The sequence below is a fragment of the Furipterus horrens genome, unplaced genomic scaffold (assembly GCF_987537825.1).
Source record: "Furipterus horrens unplaced genomic scaffold, mFurHor1.1.pri manual_scaffold_8, whole genome shotgun sequence".
Classification (NCBI taxonomy): Eukaryota; Metazoa; Chordata; class Mammalia; order Chiroptera; family Furipteridae; genus Furipterus; species Furipterus horrens.
This window is the reverse complement of record NW_028327178.1, coordinates 17,401,081-17,419,378: the sequence shown is the minus strand read 5'-3', so window position 1 is coordinate 17,419,378 and position 18,298 is coordinate 17,401,081. Positions and strand designations below refer to the sequence as shown.

At 38.6% G+C, this 18,298-nt stretch overlaps 1 protein-coding gene across 4 annotated transcripts in view; it reads right to left on the bottom strand.

Annotated features, from left to right (window-relative positions):
* The window catches only part of DYM (dymeclin), a 268,960-nt gene that overhangs the window by 136,287 nt on the left and 114,375 nt on the right, over positions 1-18,298 (bottom strand). For all 4 annotated transcript variants that reach the window (XM_090285536.1, XM_090285535.1, XM_090285537.1 and 1 more), the window contains 2 exons: positions 17,420-17,533; positions 16,349-16,443 (listed from right to left, as the gene is read on the bottom strand). In XM_090285536.1, coding sequence (XP_090141662.1) covers positions 16,349-16,443; positions 17,420-17,533 — 209 coding nt within the window. The remainder of the gene's footprint in view (positions 1-16,348; positions 16,444-17,419; positions 17,534-18,298) is intronic.

The window sequence follows — 18,298 nt, the reverse complement described above, 5'->3', positions numbered from 1 at the left end:
TAATTCATTCCAAAAATATTTACTAAAATCTACTCTGTAAAAGCACTGTGCCAGGTACACAAGAATAAAAAAATAAATCAAGGCTAGAAGCTCTTCTAGATTCTAGATATAGAAACTTTGTACTCTGGTGTCAAATTACACTGCTTCTTTAAGGATTTCTCATCAATCTGCCCCAAAGCACCTTTAGCTTGCCCAGGAAACCTTTGCCGGTGCACTCCCACAGCTGAGCAGTTGTGCTAATGTTGCGGTTTTTCAATGATTAGAAAAAAGGCACTTGGTGGGGCAGGGGCTGTTGGCTGTCCCCAGTGATCTATTTCTACACTAACAGATTTTTTTCGTGGGACACATGGCTGCGATGAATAAAAACATTTCTCAGCTTCCACTGCTGCTAAATGTGGTCCCGTGACTAAGTTCTGACTTAATGAGATTTAAGTATCTCTTGGCAGCTTCTGGAAACCTTCCTTGGTGCCTTGTGTTGCCTTTTATTCTTCATCTCCTGCTCGATCCTGTGGCTTGGACTCAGCTGCTAACTGGGGCCATAACAAGGAAGCTCAGACCCTACGGAGGGTAGAGATACACTGAGAGGAGTTTATCCAAAAATGCTGATGCCCTAACCCCTGGAACTTGTGAACACAGTCAAAAGGAAATCTGCAGATGTAATGAAGACTATAGATCTTAAAATACAGAGATTATCCTGAACTATGCAGATGTGCATAATCTAATTACACGAGCCCTTAAGAGCAGAGAATTTTCTCTGGCTAGAGTCAGAGAGATGTGGCAAATGAATAAATCAGAGAGATTCCAAGCCTGAGAAGCATTTTTTGTGCCACTGGGCTCTGAGCTGTAGGAGCCCAGAGCAAGGACCACAGAGAGACTTCTAGGAGCTGAGAGCAGCCCCCAACGGAGTGCCAGGCGACAGGGACCTCAGTTCTACCATCACAGGGATCTCAGTTCCACCGTCACAAGGGACTGGATTCTGCCAAAAACCTAGAGCCTGGAAACAGACTCTTCCTAGAGAGTTCTTGTAAGAGCCCAGCAGGTCAACATCTTGATTTTGGCCTTGTGAAACCTGGAGCAGGGAAACCAGCTGAGCCTACCCGCATTTCTGACCTACAGAACTGTGAGAATACATATATATATACATATATATATATTTGTGTTGTTTTAGGCAGTTAAGTTAATTTGTTACAGGTACCTGGGATACATTCATGAATAATACAAAGATCCCTGGCCCTTTGGTGCTTACGTGATGATGGAAAGAGAAACATTTACAGTGGCAAGTCTTGCTTTCCTCTCACTCCATAATCATTTTTATCACTTTTTTTGTGTATCTTCCCAGAGTTTTTACATGTAAATAAGGACAAATGCAAATATATATTATTTATTCCCTTACATATACTAATCCATACTACACAAACTATTCCGTGTCTTGCTTTTTCCACATAAATATCTTGGAGAACCTTCTATTAGTACCCATACTCTTTTTTGTTTTGTTTTGTTTTGTTTTTACAGTTACACACTATCCATTGCATCAGTGTATCCTATTTATTTAAATAAGTCAATTGATAGATACTTGAGTTGTTTCTACAACTACTTGCTATTATATAAAAAATACTGCCAAAATAAACTTGTACATTGTCATTTTGCACAAATGCAGGTATGACTGTAGGGTCACGGATTTGGATTTAGACAGATATTGCGACATTGTTCTTTACAGGAGATATATCAATTTGCACTCCCACCAGCAAAGTTTGAGAGTATCTATTTTCACACCAACATATGTAACCAAACAGAGTTTTTTTTAAATCTGATAGAGGGAAAATGGCATCTCAGTGTAGTTATAAATTGTATTTTTCTTATTAGAGTGGAATAGACCATTTTTAAAATATATTGAAGGGCTACTTGATACCCTTTTGTGTAACTTTAGAAATTATGAATTTATAAACACAGTGTTTTTAGGCAAACTGGTTACTACTTGCAGGGCGGGTGTCTACAGGCAGTGATGGGCCTGGCTTATTTTCTCTTTTGAGAAAACGCCAGGAAAGTGAATAGCCAGGATTAGACTACGGCGACAAAAGCTGAGTCCTATTAGCTCCCCTAAGCCCAGCACAGGGCCTGGTGCTCCTTAGGTATCCAATAAAATGTTTGCTTAAAAACAGGGGGCACCTAAAAGATGTTTTCTTTGGAAGTTTATAGCACAACAGCACCACCAAGGGAAGCTTTAGCTAAAGCACCCCCCCACCCCCGGCCCCACCCCTGCCCCTCGTCAAATTTCCTCCGCCAGGTCTTTAAGCCACAGCACATACATTAACCGAAGTGGAGACAGCGTGACTGCTGCATAAACGCCACTTCCAAGCAATCTCTGAGCTCCACTCTCCAAATGGAATGCTGCCCCTAACCTCACTTGTAAAGACCTAGCTTTGCCGTTGTCAGGGTGAACATCCAGCCAGTCACACTGCCGCAGGGTAACACAGCCCTGCATTTTCTCAGCCCAATGACAAGTCCAGCACCACAGACAGGCATGCACAGGGCAGAACCCTGCTCCACTTGTTACAGGTAAAGACACCATGACTGGAAAGTGGACACTGTCTTCTGAACAGAAGAAACTGAATCCGGGCAGAAGTCAGGAAAGAGAACTTTTATGTCACATGTAAATTAAACACATGGAAGAAAAATGCAAAGACAGCATTTAAATAGATTCAGCTGAATTTTCTATTTTGAATAGAAATCTAGACATTTAGTTTAAGCCTAGACTTTTAGAATGAATGTAATTGTTCACTTTCCCGCTATAATGAGTGTTAATTTATGACATAACTCAATAGTCTTGACAGTCTTGTGGCAGCTAGAATCCGAAAATGGCCACAGGAGAACCAAGCCTCCCAGTGTCTACGTCCTCCTGTGGTCCCTTCCTCTTGAATCTGGGCTGGTTCTGTGACCTGCTTTTGACCAACAAAATGTGGTGAAAGCAATTTCTGGGATAGCTGAGCTAGGGCATAAGAAACCCTACAGTTTCTGTAACTCTCGGATGGCCTTCTGGGGAGTATCCCTCCTGGGAACTTGTGAGAAGACCAAGCTTCATGAACAGGCCACATGAAAAAAAAATGAGCTGCTGCAGCCAACATCTCATCAGACTGCCCTGCTGACACTTGATCCTAACTTCCTGCCAGGAGAGGGGGGCCTACTGGACACCCAACCCCGCTGCTGTCTGACTGCAGCCTGTAAGAAACCTCAGGTGAACATCACTCAGGTAAGCAAGCAATCCACGGCATGCTGAGAGAGCATTATAGATCGTGTTTGAAGCCGCTAAGTTTTAGGGAGGTTTGTTACACAGCAATAGACAACCAGAACAAATTAGTTTTATAGCCACACCCAGGTAAGATGAGCAACAAACTTCTAAGACAATTTAGTATGATAACATGCCCATCTTATGACTTTTAAAGATAAAGACCATGCGCTTTTATAGGGAATAAACATGATTCATCTATTTTGTATCTCCCCTTTCTCTTCCAACCCCTGATAACTATGTTCTCAATAAATATTTATTAAATGGAAGCATGAATAATACAAACACAGCTAACTATTGATTATATTGATGGAAGGAAGTAAGGGTATAATTAATTCAGAAATACTAGATATTTAAAAGTATATACAGTGAATTTCATAATACAGACACAATATCTTCACTATCTCTACCCCATCCTCTCACAGGACATTAGAGCAGTAGTTCTTAAACTTTTCTCAGGGACCTGTTAGACTCTTAAAAAAAATTGAGGACCCCAAAGGACTTTTTAATGTACTCGTTATACTTACAAACATTAACTACAGTAGACCTAAAACTGAGAAAATCTAAAATGCTTATTAATTCATTTAAACATACTAAGGAACATTACATGTTAACAAAAATAACATTTAATGAAAAATAACTCTTTTCCAAAACAAAACAGAAAATGTCAGGCAAGTAGCATTATTTTCTATTTCTGCAAATCTTTTTACTGTCTGGCTTAATAGAAAACAGATCCTGGTTTCTGCTTCTTAAGTCAATCTTGTTTTAGTTGAAGCAGGTGAAAAAAATGCAGCCTCATGTTATATGTACTTGAAAAAGGGTGGAGTATTTTAATGCCCTTTACAGAAAATTGTAGGTCTTCTTTAATAGTACAAAAAACTCAAGTGGTAGCTTCTTAGACTAGTTAAAATGTGGAATCAGAAACCATTAACAAAAACCTTTTTGTCTGTTGCATTTAAGACCCATTGGTCTATTTTGTACTTTTAATGAATCTTTTCACCCATGCCTAATTTTGTAACTTCATGCTTTGGACACTTTTCTGAGTTATGAAGCTCTTCCAAATGTTGACACATTTCATCACACGCTGTCCAAAAAAATCCAACAGTTATTAATGTCTTCATCGATCTCATCACAAAAGTCTTTAATTGTTGGAAAGCTGTCAAACTTATGATGTCAATACAAGTTTTTTAAAATTCTAATTTTTGCTTGTAAGTTCCAATTTTACCATTGGCAATGCAGACTAACTGTTGTTTTCTTTGAAGTGACAGGCTCACATTATTTTCAAGATCATGTCTGCCAAGTCTAAATATCCACAGATTGCCACTCTTTCATTCACATAAAAATGGTATCCCCCCAAAGTGGCTAGTTCAGCTTGTGAAAACCACACATGTGCTTTTTCTCAAGACAATCCCTATAGTTTAATATGCAATAGAAGTGCTTTATATGAACCTCCAGTTTTATTACACAAAATACTAAAGACACTTATTCAAAGGTAAAGATTTATTACAACTAATCATTTTTACTGTTTCATCAAGAACTTTCACAATCAAAGTGAAATTTTTTTCATTGCAAGTGTATGGTTGTAAAAAATACAGTGATTACTAGTACAGTTTGGTGCCACTGCCTTGGTTTATGCAAAGGTGTCAGTGGTTTTAACCCGACTCTGCTTTGAAAACACTGGTGCAAATGTCAGCACTGTGCAAATGACGAATGATGTCTTGTTATAACATCAGCTTAAGCGCCATGAAGCCTCTGTGGTCTGCGGACCATAGCTGAAGACCCTCTGCACCGGTGTAACACAAGAAAGAAGACTGAGAAAACCCTCCACAGTGGGCATTCCACTCATTCATAACTGAGTTTAAAGTGGCTGACATCTGCTTATATTTGTCACTATTTATCAATGTCAGGTCTTCCATAAAGAGAAGAACAATTCCAATTTCAGCTCCACTGCACTGTGGGCTGTCAGGCCCTGAATAAGTTTCACAGTCTCTCTGAGCCTCAGTCTCCTCATCTAAAAAACAGAAATTATATACCTCATACAGGGCTACAGTCATAGTGAAATAAAACAGCTTCCACATAAAAGCGACTAGCACTGTGTGTGTCACAGTTAAGCCCTGGACTGGATTTTGAATGACTCAGGACCAAAAATATGGCAAATGCCCATATTTTAGATGATATTGGCAACACTTTATTTTTCTCTCTACAACTAGTGGAAGGACCAAATCATAACAACTTATCCATTTACATAATGCAACTTTGATAGATGAAATGATGTCAGCAATTGCTTCAAAATAACCCAGAGTCGGGAGGAAAAGGTGAAGATATAAACAAAATCAAGTTGGGCATGAAGTGATGTATTTGTTGAAGTTACATGATGGGAATCTCGAAGTTCATTAGAGTATTCTCTTTAAATAGGTTTTGAGTTTTACAAATCAAAAAGGGAATACAAGATCACTCGTTTGAAAAGCTTCTAAATGATACTTGAAAGTTTATCTACTGACCCTAGTTAATTTAATAATGTACAGAATCCCAGGTTCAGGACACTCCCTTCCATGCTAGTAGCTAACTGTATTCCCACTACCACCACACACCCCACATTTTCTTCACCTCTTCCCATCCCACTCCAGCTGATCTATTGGGCCTCTTTAGTGAAACTAAATTTTAAAGTAATTTGAGTACTCCAATCATCTGACCACTGTAACACAAACTGAAAAGTTTTCTGAGTAACAAACTAAAATTGGACTAACGTCAGCATGGCATATAGCTTTTCCAGTAGTTTTTATTTTAATAGATATTGATTTTTATCACTTTCTTATGGGAGCTGAGTTAGAGGATGTTAAGTTTTGTGAGTTTTTCTGTGAGTAGCCAAAAGGGAACCCTATTCATACAAGCAAGACCCTACCTAAGGTTTCTAAAGGAGGGTTAGAAAAGGACTGGAAGCCAGAGAGATGGAGAAAAAAGACACCTCCCTTATCACCAATTTAAGAGGAAATAACTGCTTCTATTTTAAGATATAACTCAAGTCCCGCCTCCCCGGTGGAGGCTTCAGTGGCTTTCAGGGACGCTGTCTGCTTTCTCCCTGGTCATACTCCTCAGCACTAGCCACAGTGTTCAGTGGTTATCGGTCCGCTGACTCCCGCAGACTAAAAGCTCTCTGAACACAGGACACGAGTTATCACACGAATCTCCAATGACTGCAAATGTCTGACACATGGCACACATATAAAAAATATTTGCTAAATGATTAAATGACCCCTAAGTACCTACAACTGTTGTAAAAAAAAAAAAAAGGCATGTTATAAAATACTCGGTGAAGAAAAACATTATTACGACCAGTTACTAAAGTTTCTCAGAATGTCGATTTAGAATCCCAGTGACTTATCTAAGGCTGAGTGAATCTAAATGGGAAATATGTAATAATGTAAAGGTCCTTATCTTATGTACTAAGGTGTCATTATTATGTCCACATCAGGTAGTAAATAATGAGAGTTGTGCACCTTTCTGAGTCCTGAACCAAAGGGTTCATGGAAGTTTATTAAGCAAACAATATCAATGTTCTCACACTTCAATATGATCTTCATTTTCACTAATGAAGGTAACAAAACAGGCACATTTTAGGTGGAAAAACTACACCTAAATCCTGTTGAAATGTTGTATTAGGTGCCTATAGTAGTTTTTCTTAACCTGTGGGCCTTAAACCCAGAAGGCGCCTCAGATCTTTGTCAACCCAGGCTCCCGAGAAAGTACATGTATATAAATTTGTCATCAATGACCTCTTCTCCTGTACGTCAAAAAAGCACCGACTATGTGCCATCCTTAGGAGAAGTAAACATCATCACTCATCTCATTCTCCACAGGACTTGACTCTCATGTGCTTAGAAAGGTGGACAACAACTCACCCAAAGCATGATGCAAAATAGAAATGTACACAAATTATTTGCATGCTCTTAGTTTAAAACTCCATTTATAAGAAGCTCTTGACAATAAAAGGTAATACGGTACTGTGGCTGAAGGACAGATGAAGGCTGAAATACCAGCACTGCCACCGTCCATCAAGGTGACCTTATATGAACTGCTGCCCTGAGATGTAGTTTCTTCACTATAAAATGGAAATGATCATACCCACATCATCAGATACATGAATAACCCTGTTTAGGGCCCAGTATGTAGAGTATGGCAGACACTAGCTGTACCAAAAAAAAGGTAGTCTGGAAGACATGCTGTTTCCCCCTCACCTACAGCCAGTAGATTGTAACTATTTATTTTAATAGAATTGGCATGTCAGAATTTCATTGTTCATTCAAGTATCTACTGAGCTACCACAAACAAGAGATGGAATGGTCAGTCTATCCTTTAAAAGGAAGATTCTTTTCCTCTGAAATTACTAGATGATTGCTACTCAAAAGACTGTATTCTAAGTGCTTCACAAATAATAACTCATTTATTCCTCAGAGCAGACCTTAGAGGATATCCCTATTTTGTAAATGAAAACTGAGGCTCATCAAACGGACAAACACACAATAAATGCTCAGACACTCATTACTGTGTTTGATATGGGGTGTTTATTCCCCTGCCTTTTCAGCAGCTACATTCTCCCAATGACCCCTACATCCCTCCTCTTTGCTTGTCCCCGCACCTGCCCATCTGATTCTGGACACGTGCGTCATTTAAAATGTCTTCGCCTTTCTGGTTACTCCCAGTTCTCCTGTGACCTCAACCCGTTTTTCTTTGTCTTGCAAAAGGTGATTTTTACAAAGACATGGAGTATGTACAATTCATCAAGAAACTCCTTTACTGAAGTCACATCATTTCTCTTCTCTGGCCTTAGCATTTTGTAACATGTCAGGTTATCACAATTATGTAAAATTGTTCTGGAAAGAACAGCACACAAGGCGCTGGGAGACTCTATTCCTGTGCCTGCTTCCATAATGGTGCTCACTCAGATGGTAACATAACAGCTCTAGGTTTCAATATTTCCACATGTGAAATGTGCAAACTTGTCTTAGATGTTCTTTAAATGTCCTTCCAAACCTATAATTTTATGATTTCTGCTTAAAACAAAAATATTCTGGTTATGTCAAAGCCACTCAGAAAAAAGGCTTTATGGGTTGCGTTAATGACACCGACGCCTGAGCAGGAGCTTCATTACGGCATGTGGACAAAGCAGAGACTAGTGAGGCCATGCAATCCTCTGCCCCTCCCGCTAAGATACGTAAATCCAACGCTTCAGCGAGTGCGGTATAACACCCAGAGCAGTATCAACTAGCTACCCTAAGACACAGTGGCATGTTTTTTCAACCGGCACTAGAAACACACACTAGGTAAAGACAATTCCCACGGGTCTTTCGTGTTTCTGCACGTCTTAAAAGCACAGGCATTCACAGCCTTGTGCTCTAATCTATCTTTTCATGAATGCTGTAGAGTGAACAGACACAGGGAGCAAAGATAGTGTCTCCCTCTAGAGCAGAGAGCAGTTTGCTCTCAAATATATTAAAGATGTCTCAATGCAAAACAAAGGTTGGGCGGGTTCGCTTAAAGTCTGCTTAAAAATGACTGGGGCTTCCCAAGCGCAGGGTTTCTCTCCCGTAATTACAACCGACTGCATGTGCAGATGTCAGCTGGCCCTGATCACATTGCCCAGTGGCCACAAGGAACCACAGAAAAAAATGAAGACACTCTGGCTCCACTGCCACTGTGTGTAATTAACTCTCCTATGTCTCTGACCCAGAAACCTGAGTCTCTACCAGGATCCACACAACTGTGGCGGTCTAATTTGTTAGCCTGAAAGTAGGGTAAAAATCTCAGGTCCTTCACAGTAGTCGACAGGAGCCAGGACTTAATAATTCATGGCTATCTCTGTAGAGTTAGAAATTTTCTATTGGAAACTTAAAATTTTCAACTGGGGGCCAGTCTAAATGCTCTTTATATAATTTCTTAAGAAAAAAGCTAAACTAAAGAGCAAGTCATGTCAGGTTTTTCTAAAAAAATCAGCTACCTTCAAAGTACCACTGTAGGAAGTGCAGGAAGCCAGATTTTTAAGGCAAAACATTCCTCCTTCCTTTCTTGGCTACTGCTATGCCAAGATCAAACAAGGATCAGCAAAGACCAAAGGGAAACCGAAACTTCCTTACTGCCTATGCATTCAGCAAGAACAAGTTAATTCTATCTTTAAAAAAATAAATCCTGTACGTTTAATTGAAGTATTTACATTGCGAAACCATTGCTCAGACCTCCTACCGATCTAAAATAAAACATACTATTATTAAAAACGCTCATTCTATATTCAGTGAGGTCTTCATTTAGGGAAATGTTTGGTAAATATAGGCAAATTGATGATCCTTTTTTGGCAAGAAGTCAATATCTAGGAATATTAACACTAAGAAGTATTTTGTAGAGATGTTATCTAGATTTATGTTTAGATTAAAATTATTTCAAAAATGTGATAATACTGTAACAGAAAAGAAACAGAGCTGCAAAAGACTTCACAAGCCATTATTAACTCTTGCAACACTCACGTAAAATAGGTGTCATACAATCACTTTAGAGATGGAAAACAGAAATTAACTTACCAAGATTTTGGGAAGAGACTAAACTGTTTATTTGTTATAATGCTTAATATAAGGTAATTCCTTCCCTAGGAAACAATTTCCTGACTACAGCAACATTAGAAATAAGATTGAAGTTAAAGTTTAAAAAAAAAATAAAAGCAACATGACTATAACTAACACAACTGCTACAATGAATGACGATGTCAGTCTCAAGTTCAAATGTAAAAACTCTCAAATTAAAAGAGTATTTCAGCCTGCGAACCAAGTGTCACTGGTTTGATTCCCAGTCAGAGCACATGATTGGTTGCATGTCAGGTCCCCAGTTGGGGGTGCGTGAGAGGCAACCACACAGTGATGTTTCTCTCCCTCTCTTTCTCCTTTCCCCCCCTCTAAAAATAAAGAAATAAATAAAATTGTAAAAAAGAAAAAAGAGTACTTCACAACCAACAGTGACCAGAGGGGGAAGAGGAGAAAGGAGGAAAGAAGGGGAAGGATCTAGTCAAGGAACTAGTATAAATGACCCAGGGACATGGACAGCAGGCTGGGGACTGACTGTGGGAGAGGGGTGGGGGCAGGCAGGGCATGGGAGAGCAACGAGGGAAAAATGGGACAACTGTAATAGAACAACAATTTAAAAAACTAAAAAAAAAAAGAGTACTTTATAGTAATAGACATAGAGCAAAAGCTCAGTTAGTATTCATTGAATTTTTAAAACTCTAACATCAAGCATTAGATGTAAGACAGATATATTAGAGTTTTGGGCTAAAAGACACACAGCTCTTGTCCTCTTTTCCATGTTTATTTCCCAGGAAACTACCCATACACAACATCTGAACACATTCACACCTTTGCCAATTAGTCAGTTTACGGGGTGAAAAAGGAAAAATAAAAAGAGCTGTTCAGAGTTTCCTTCTGTAACTTTAGGTACTTCACGTGGAACAAGGGGCAGGGGACCATGGACATGGGCTTGGCCCCCTTAGACGGCACGGAACCATCCCCTTCAGAAAACCCTGAGAGTTCAAATCCATGGCCCATGGCAGATGAACTCCTCTAGGATACAAAGTTCTGCCAGTCTTGCTGTGACAGTGCAGTGGCTTTTAATCTGGACAAGCATGGAAGAGCCACTTACCAGCTGTGTAATACCAACACCCTAAGTTGTATAAACCTCCAGACTTTACTAGTTTTAAACGTAGCAAAAAAGAGATAAGTGGTGGACACTGAAGGTGACAGGTATGAATTTATCATGACATGGACCTTATGTTTAATGCAAAAAAGTATTCCTGAAGTATCATAACCAAGAGAAATAACCAGGTGTCTTAATATATTACATATTTGAATATTTTATGTTGTGTAACATAAATTTATCCCAACTACAAACAAGTCATTTTGCTTCTTAATGTTCTCTTGTATGTTCTCAGTTTAATATAGTATTTGGTTCAAAAAAACCAAAAAACTCAATCCATGAGAACAATTCAGTGGGGACAGAAGAAGTAAGGAAGCCTGATGAGGTAGGCTAATACTAGAAAGTATTACCAAAAAACAAATTATCTATCTTTTTTTGATTCCAAGTACCATTCTAAAAAAATCTATATTTGTCCAAAATAGAGAAGCTAAATAACAAACCTGTTTGTAGTCTTCAGAAAAATGCTGGGTGACTAGAATGTGTATCATTACATGTGTAGCGCAGAACAAGAACGGCCAGCGTGGGGCAAGACCAAGTGCACAGCAGTGAACCTGGTTAAAAGCTGAAGCGTACGTCTTCCCTACTGGTGGCTGTTAATGCTAGAAGGGGCGAAAGCATAAATCACAGACTGTGCCCTGACCAGTGTGTCTCAGTTGGCTGGGTGTTGTCCCGCAAAGTGAAAGGTCACGGGTTTAATTCCTGGTCAGGGCACATGCCTGGGTGCAGGTTTGGTCCCCGATTGGGGCACATACGAGAGGCAACCAATTGACGTTTCTCTCGCACATCGATGTTTCTGTTCCTCTCTTCCTCCCTCCCTTCTCCTCGTTCTAAAAATAAATAAAATCATTAAATATTTTTTAAAAATAAAATAAATTATGGGTTGAAGAATTTTTAAATTCTTAAATTACATAATTGGATTTTACAAAAAATACTTCACTTATGAATAGTTTCATTAAAAAATCTATGTTTTATAATATTTTATTCTCAAGAAGTTTGAAAAACCAGGAGGCTTTCAATAATGTCTTACATTGTTATCAACTTCACTCATTTCAAAAAGTAGCAGGTATCTGCAGAACACAGCCAGAGCTGAACCAACGTCTGTGAAGTCTCAGAATCGCACGTGCCAGAACTAAGCTTAAAATCCCAAATACCAGCCCATCTTCTAAGAATAAGTCACTAAGTATTGCATCTATTAAAAGTCTGTTGTGTGCCTGAGAGCTACTCTCTGTAAAGTAATGCAAAGAAATATGGGACAAATCTTTTATCTCCAGTAATTACTACTTTGCTTAAACAACAGGCCTTGAAACTGCAGGCCAGTGTGTCACAAGGTCAAGATTCTGACTCTCCCTCACACCCACCTCTGAGAGAAACCAGGTCACCACAGGCATGTTTTCTAACTCACTTAATCCTCACCATCTCCATCAAGATACAACAGCAACTGCTATCACCCAGCTGTAGAAATGGGAAAACTGCTGCACAGAGAAGTACAGTAACTTCTCTAAGATGCCACAGCTAGTAAGCTTTAAAGCTGACATCCCAAACTTAGCTTGTGGTCTGAATCACTGTACTACACTGCCTGCCTCCAAAAACAAAGAAAAAGATCAGGATTATAAATGTAGATCTGGATGGTTTCCCATATATAAGTGCACAGCAGATGAAGCCACAGGCATATATATGAACTCCCAGGGAAAATGAGCGAAAGGAGAAGAAAACCATCTGGGGTGAAAGATCAGAGAAAGTATCTGTTAAGCCGAGTGTGTGGGAGGAGCCAGAGGAACAAGCCAGTGATGGAAGAACATAAGAGGCAATAGGAGGAGTCCTAAAGGCAGGAAGTAATGATATGCTTGTAACCCACAACAATCCCTTACACATTGTCTACTTTTATAAATGTCTTTAATTGAATTAATAAGCCTAGTCCCAAATAATGATATCAAATATCCATGCTTATAGCATATTCAAAGTCTTCATAAATGAGAAGAACCCAAATCATGTTCGTGACTCTTCCAGAATACCAAGTTTATGGAAGACACGTTGTCATTAAATATGAAACAGTAGTTCAGACATCATATGAAATCATTCCTTACATTTATGTCCAGCTAAGAAGGGTTTTAAAAGCTTTATTCATATCCTATTTTCACAGCAATGAAATATGTTACTGTTTTGCATTGATAAAGATCCATGGTTTTGCAACTGATAGATACAAAACTGTATGGTCTCTTTCTAAAGAGGATTTAGAAAAGGCTTACTTCTCATTTGAAGGAGTTACTAGAGCATCTGGTGAATCTTGAGCTGTACAGCTATAATAAATCTTCTGTGCATCTAAACAGTGTTTGTTATGCATTCCTTATCATACTTTATAATTCTACACCCTAAACACAAACATTAAGTATAAAATGAGTTTCCTCGAGATACAAAAAGCTGGGCCCCATTTTCAATTCGAGATAAGTATTTTCCATGGGAATAAATCCTGATTTCCAGACCCAAATTCAAAGTGCTTCCCAACCCTTAATGTGTGTATAAATCATCTGGGGAGCCTGTTAAAATGAAGGTTCTGATTCAGCAGGTGGAAAGCTGGGCCAACCCTCTGCACTTCTAACAGAAATCACCCTCCAGGATGATGTGGATGCTCTGGTCCACACTGGCTACTCAACTGTGGCCCTGGGACCAGAAGCTCTAATAGTACCTGGGAGCGTATTAGGACTGCACGTCCCTCAGTGTGACAAACAGAGCATACTAGTACCACCTCTGCTGAAACTGATGACTCCATAAGTTTACATTAGATTATTTCTTTTAAAATCCACTTACAATTCATTCATTCACATTTTCTTTGTTGTTGTTAATGAAAATTAGACCTCCTTTCCTCTCTATTGCTTTCATTACCCTAACCTGTGGACCTGAGAGTGAAGGTCCTCCATCAAGAAGCTCCAGCTGGTTCTTTAAGGTTTCTCCCCTGTAATCCCTGTCTAGGTCCACAGCATGCCACCTGAATGGGGTAGGTTATTTTCTAAATAAAACCATGCTCTCTCGCCACACCTCCTCCTGGTTTGTTCTGGTTGATGCTTTCCTCTCTCAGGCCGGTCCCTACAGCCATCTCTCTCTATGTACCTCGCCTAATTTCTCAATTAGATGGGATCATCTCTGTATTCTCTGAACCAACCACTCACCCTGACCATAGCAACTTTTCTTTCATTCTAATACTTGTGGTATTTTGCTGTATATAATATATGTTGGGCCTGGTCATATCTCTGCTACTGAAGTACAAGCTACTTGAGGGCAGACATTTTTAAAACTAATTTTGATATTCCTTGCTTAACACAGTTCCTTATTAATATAATACTAAGTAAAACTCCATTAAAATGAAGTAAAGCACTACTCCTTACTGATGATGTGATCAAAATATTCCCAAATCAGAAATGTAAATTATGTTTTTTATTTTTACAAGTATGATTGGTTTTCTACTTTCATCATCATGTATGAAAACTAGGCACAGTGCTTAAATTTGCATTTTTTTCCAACTCCTATACCTAGAAAATTTTTATTTACTCTTGCTTGATGCATTTTATAAGAACTTAAGTTCTGAACCAGTTCACCTGGCACTTTCATACTGAACAGGCCGAATGTTCACAAATCAGATGTGGAAAATTAATTTATAATGAAATCTTCATAAAACCATTATAAAACTCCACATATACACAAAGAAAAATAGACCACAAAGCAGCACAGATATCACTAAATCTGTCATGCTGAAATAAACTACGGTGACAAAGGTTAATTTTTAGAACCTAAGCTTTCAAACACCTGGAAAAATCTGAGGTGTGAGGACATACTATGTTTACTTTAAATTATGAAGTGAGTGTTAGTCCCAAGTTAATCAACTGAGCAATCTCTCAAGTTCAAACCCCAGGCCTAAATTATATATTAATTATCATTAATATACTACAATGTTTTAATGTATTATAAAGTATTATAATGTCTTAATACATCATATTGGATCATTTTAATTCGATTTAGCAAAAATTATCCTCTGCGATATTCTGAGTATAAATAAAGGAAGACCGTAAGTTAATTCTGAGTGATTGATAAAAATGAGCCCGGGTCAATAAACAGCTCTAACCAAGCAACAGGGAGTAAGATTAGAGTTTAAAGTAATATGGAGCTGTGATCACCACCAACGACTGAAACACCAAAACTAACAGTCAAAACTGCACTGTCCCAAAAGCAAGAATTAAAGGCAACAATCTGACTTCACTGACATAGAACAAATGTTCTATTTGAGAACTGCTAGTACAATACTGAGCATTCTACCTGAAGATCAAAAAGTATCCACATATGTTAAAATCCCTGCAAAAGATATTCATCCGTCCTTTGTTTATCAGCTTTTCTACCTTAAAGAGCATGCCTTTGGTCAAGGGGGAGACAGAGGGATGTCTGGTGATACTGTGGGAGGCAGAAGAACGACTCTCCCCAAAATAATCTACACCCTAATCCCCTGAACCTGTGCATATGTTACCTTACATGGCAAAGGGGTGTTGCAGTTATGATTTAGTTAAGGACCTTGAGATGGGTAGATTATCTTGGATTATTTGGGAGGGGCCAAGGCAATCACAAGGATCTTCAAAGTGGAAGACAGAGCTAGAAGAGGAGGTATGATGAGATGTGAGGGGGACTCAACAACCTACTGTTTCTGGCTTGGAAAATGAAGGAAGGGACCATGAGCCAAGAAATGCGGGCAGCTTTTAGCAGCTGAAAAAGGCAAGAAAGCAGATTCTCCTGTAGAGCGTCCAGAAAGGATTACAGCCCTGCTAATATCTTGATTTTAGTCCAATGAGACCCCTTTTGAACTTCTGACCTATAGAACTGCATAATAAATGTGTTGTTTTAAGTCACTAATTTGTGGCAGCAATAGAAAACGAATATGGTATAAAAAGAAACTAACATGATACAAAAACTAATACAGTATAACTAATATGCTATAAAATGAATTCTCCAAAATAAACACAGGTAACTCCTCAGAAGGGTAGTGCCATGCTCTATAAAATGTTCAACAAATTACTTAAACTTCAGGGTGCTTTACAAAGAAATATACCTGTTCCTCTGTAAAAATCTAACGCACAAAGCTTACAACCAGAGTTATCAAAATAATGAGAATACAATTAATTTTGATTGAAAAGTTAGGTTAAAAACAAAGGAGAACAAGGTATTTTCAACCAAAAAAGGTGATAAAAATTAAGTAGGAAAATTTGATACTCCTTGCAGATAATATCTAAAAGGGATCACCATAATATTCTTTCCAATAGCTCAGTCAAAAGGCCAAAGTCAGGATCTCACATTTACCTGATGATCCTCTGGGCAGCATACTGATGGAGAGAACGAAACTGGGCCGACATATTTGCTAAAGCTGCCAAACAATTTGTGTGAAGGTACTTGTCCTGTCAGAAAACAGCAAGTTGAAAACATTCATCAAGTCTTCTCTACATTTTAAACCAGGCTAATTAGAAGCAAATGTAAACTAGACTGTCATTGATTTTTGAAAGCTCAGGTCCATGATCCCTTTTCTCTAATTCCAAAAATCGATAAAGCACTGAAAGTTCAAAGTTTTTTCACTGCACATTTGGAAGCAACATCTGGCACAGAAGAGTATGATACTATTTATGGTCTTCATTATCCCTGCCCTGGTGAAGACTGAAGTATTTCGCTGCAGAAATATTAATGTTTAATTACAGTGTGCTGCTCCAGAACCTAATGGTTACATACAGTGTAAGCATATGCACTATAATTATCTTTCTAAAATCAAAACATTCTTCATTCTAAAACACATCTGGCTCCTATAGTTTCAAATAAAAGATTGTGGACATATATCTACGTTAGCCCCACAGAAGGAAATAATTGAAAACAGGTCAGTAACCTTGACCATTTCTCTGAGTTATGAATTCTGTATATGGCTTCTCTATTGACTGGAACTGAAAGTTGCTCCCAGGTACTGCAAATACAATCCAGTTGAAATTTTTCTTTTACTCTTTAAAGTATTCTCTTTCTTCTACTTTTCTGTCCCAACTGAATTCATCTTTTCTTATGTTCATATCTTAATTTGTTGCTGCTTTTGAAAGGCAAATCAGTTTTATTGATCCAGCACAGATATACAGCATCTTTCATCTAAATGTGCTCCACTGACTGTTTTCAATTTCATGTAAAATTTCTCTAATCATACAATCTATTAAATATTAAGAAACAGATACTATATATATAGTACCTTAGGATCATGTAATACAGCGATTATATGCTGATCTGTATTTCTCTACTGTATTTCATGAGAATGTTGGTACTCTGAATATTAAGGCTGCTTTAAACTGTAGTCTTAACCATACTATATGCATAAAGATTAAAAAGTAGCTATGGAATACTTACTCTTGTCCTTGTCATGTTGTACTGAATGGTTCTGATTACGACAAGTATCAGGAGACTCCCCAGTGAAATTTCTGTTAAAACCCGTTCTGAATACCAAGTAATATTTTTTAATATCTGTAATGGGGAAGAAAATTTTAAGTAAACATGACTGATTTAGGAAAAAAAGGATTGTCCATTTCTATAATTTCAGGTGGGCCATGGCCATGCTCTGAGTTTAAAAGAATATAAAAGTGAACTGTGAGACTTTCAGTCCAAGATAGCCAAACTCTGCTGATGTGTTTACTTCTCCTCCCTCCTTCCTTCTTAAATACGAAAGAAAAATAAAAAAACAGTTCTGGAACAGAGAAGAATGTCATTAGTAGACAAAAAGGAGGTATGGCACATAGGACAAGAGTGACAGAAAAAATACCATCAGAGCTCAGCAGTTTGAAAGCAAAAATAAGAAAACCAAGGAGTTTCTTGAAAAGTAGAGCTGTCCCAACAACCACAGAAAACCTCCACGCTGTGTTCAGAAAAAGGTCAAGAATGCAAATAGCCAAGATCTTCAAGAAAAGATGCCCCAGTGTCCTGTCCTGACTGTTCAGTGCAGGCAGCTCACCTCCAGGCCTCAGTAAGCAAGAACTGTTTTCTAGCTTAAGCTGGCAGTTCCACTGTAGCCTGTAACATGGGTATCACAGAGTGAGAGCCAGAGACAAAAGTGGACCGCGCAGCAGCCAGTTCCGGGCTGCCACAACGAGGGAGGTAAAATGCAGCAAAAGCAACAGCTCAGCTGAGCACTAGAACTCCCCAGTGTTCTCTTCCATTTAAGTCACCGATACTGCCTTTCTCCTTGACTCAGGGAGTCAATGTGCCATACACGTCTCACCTATGCATGAAAAA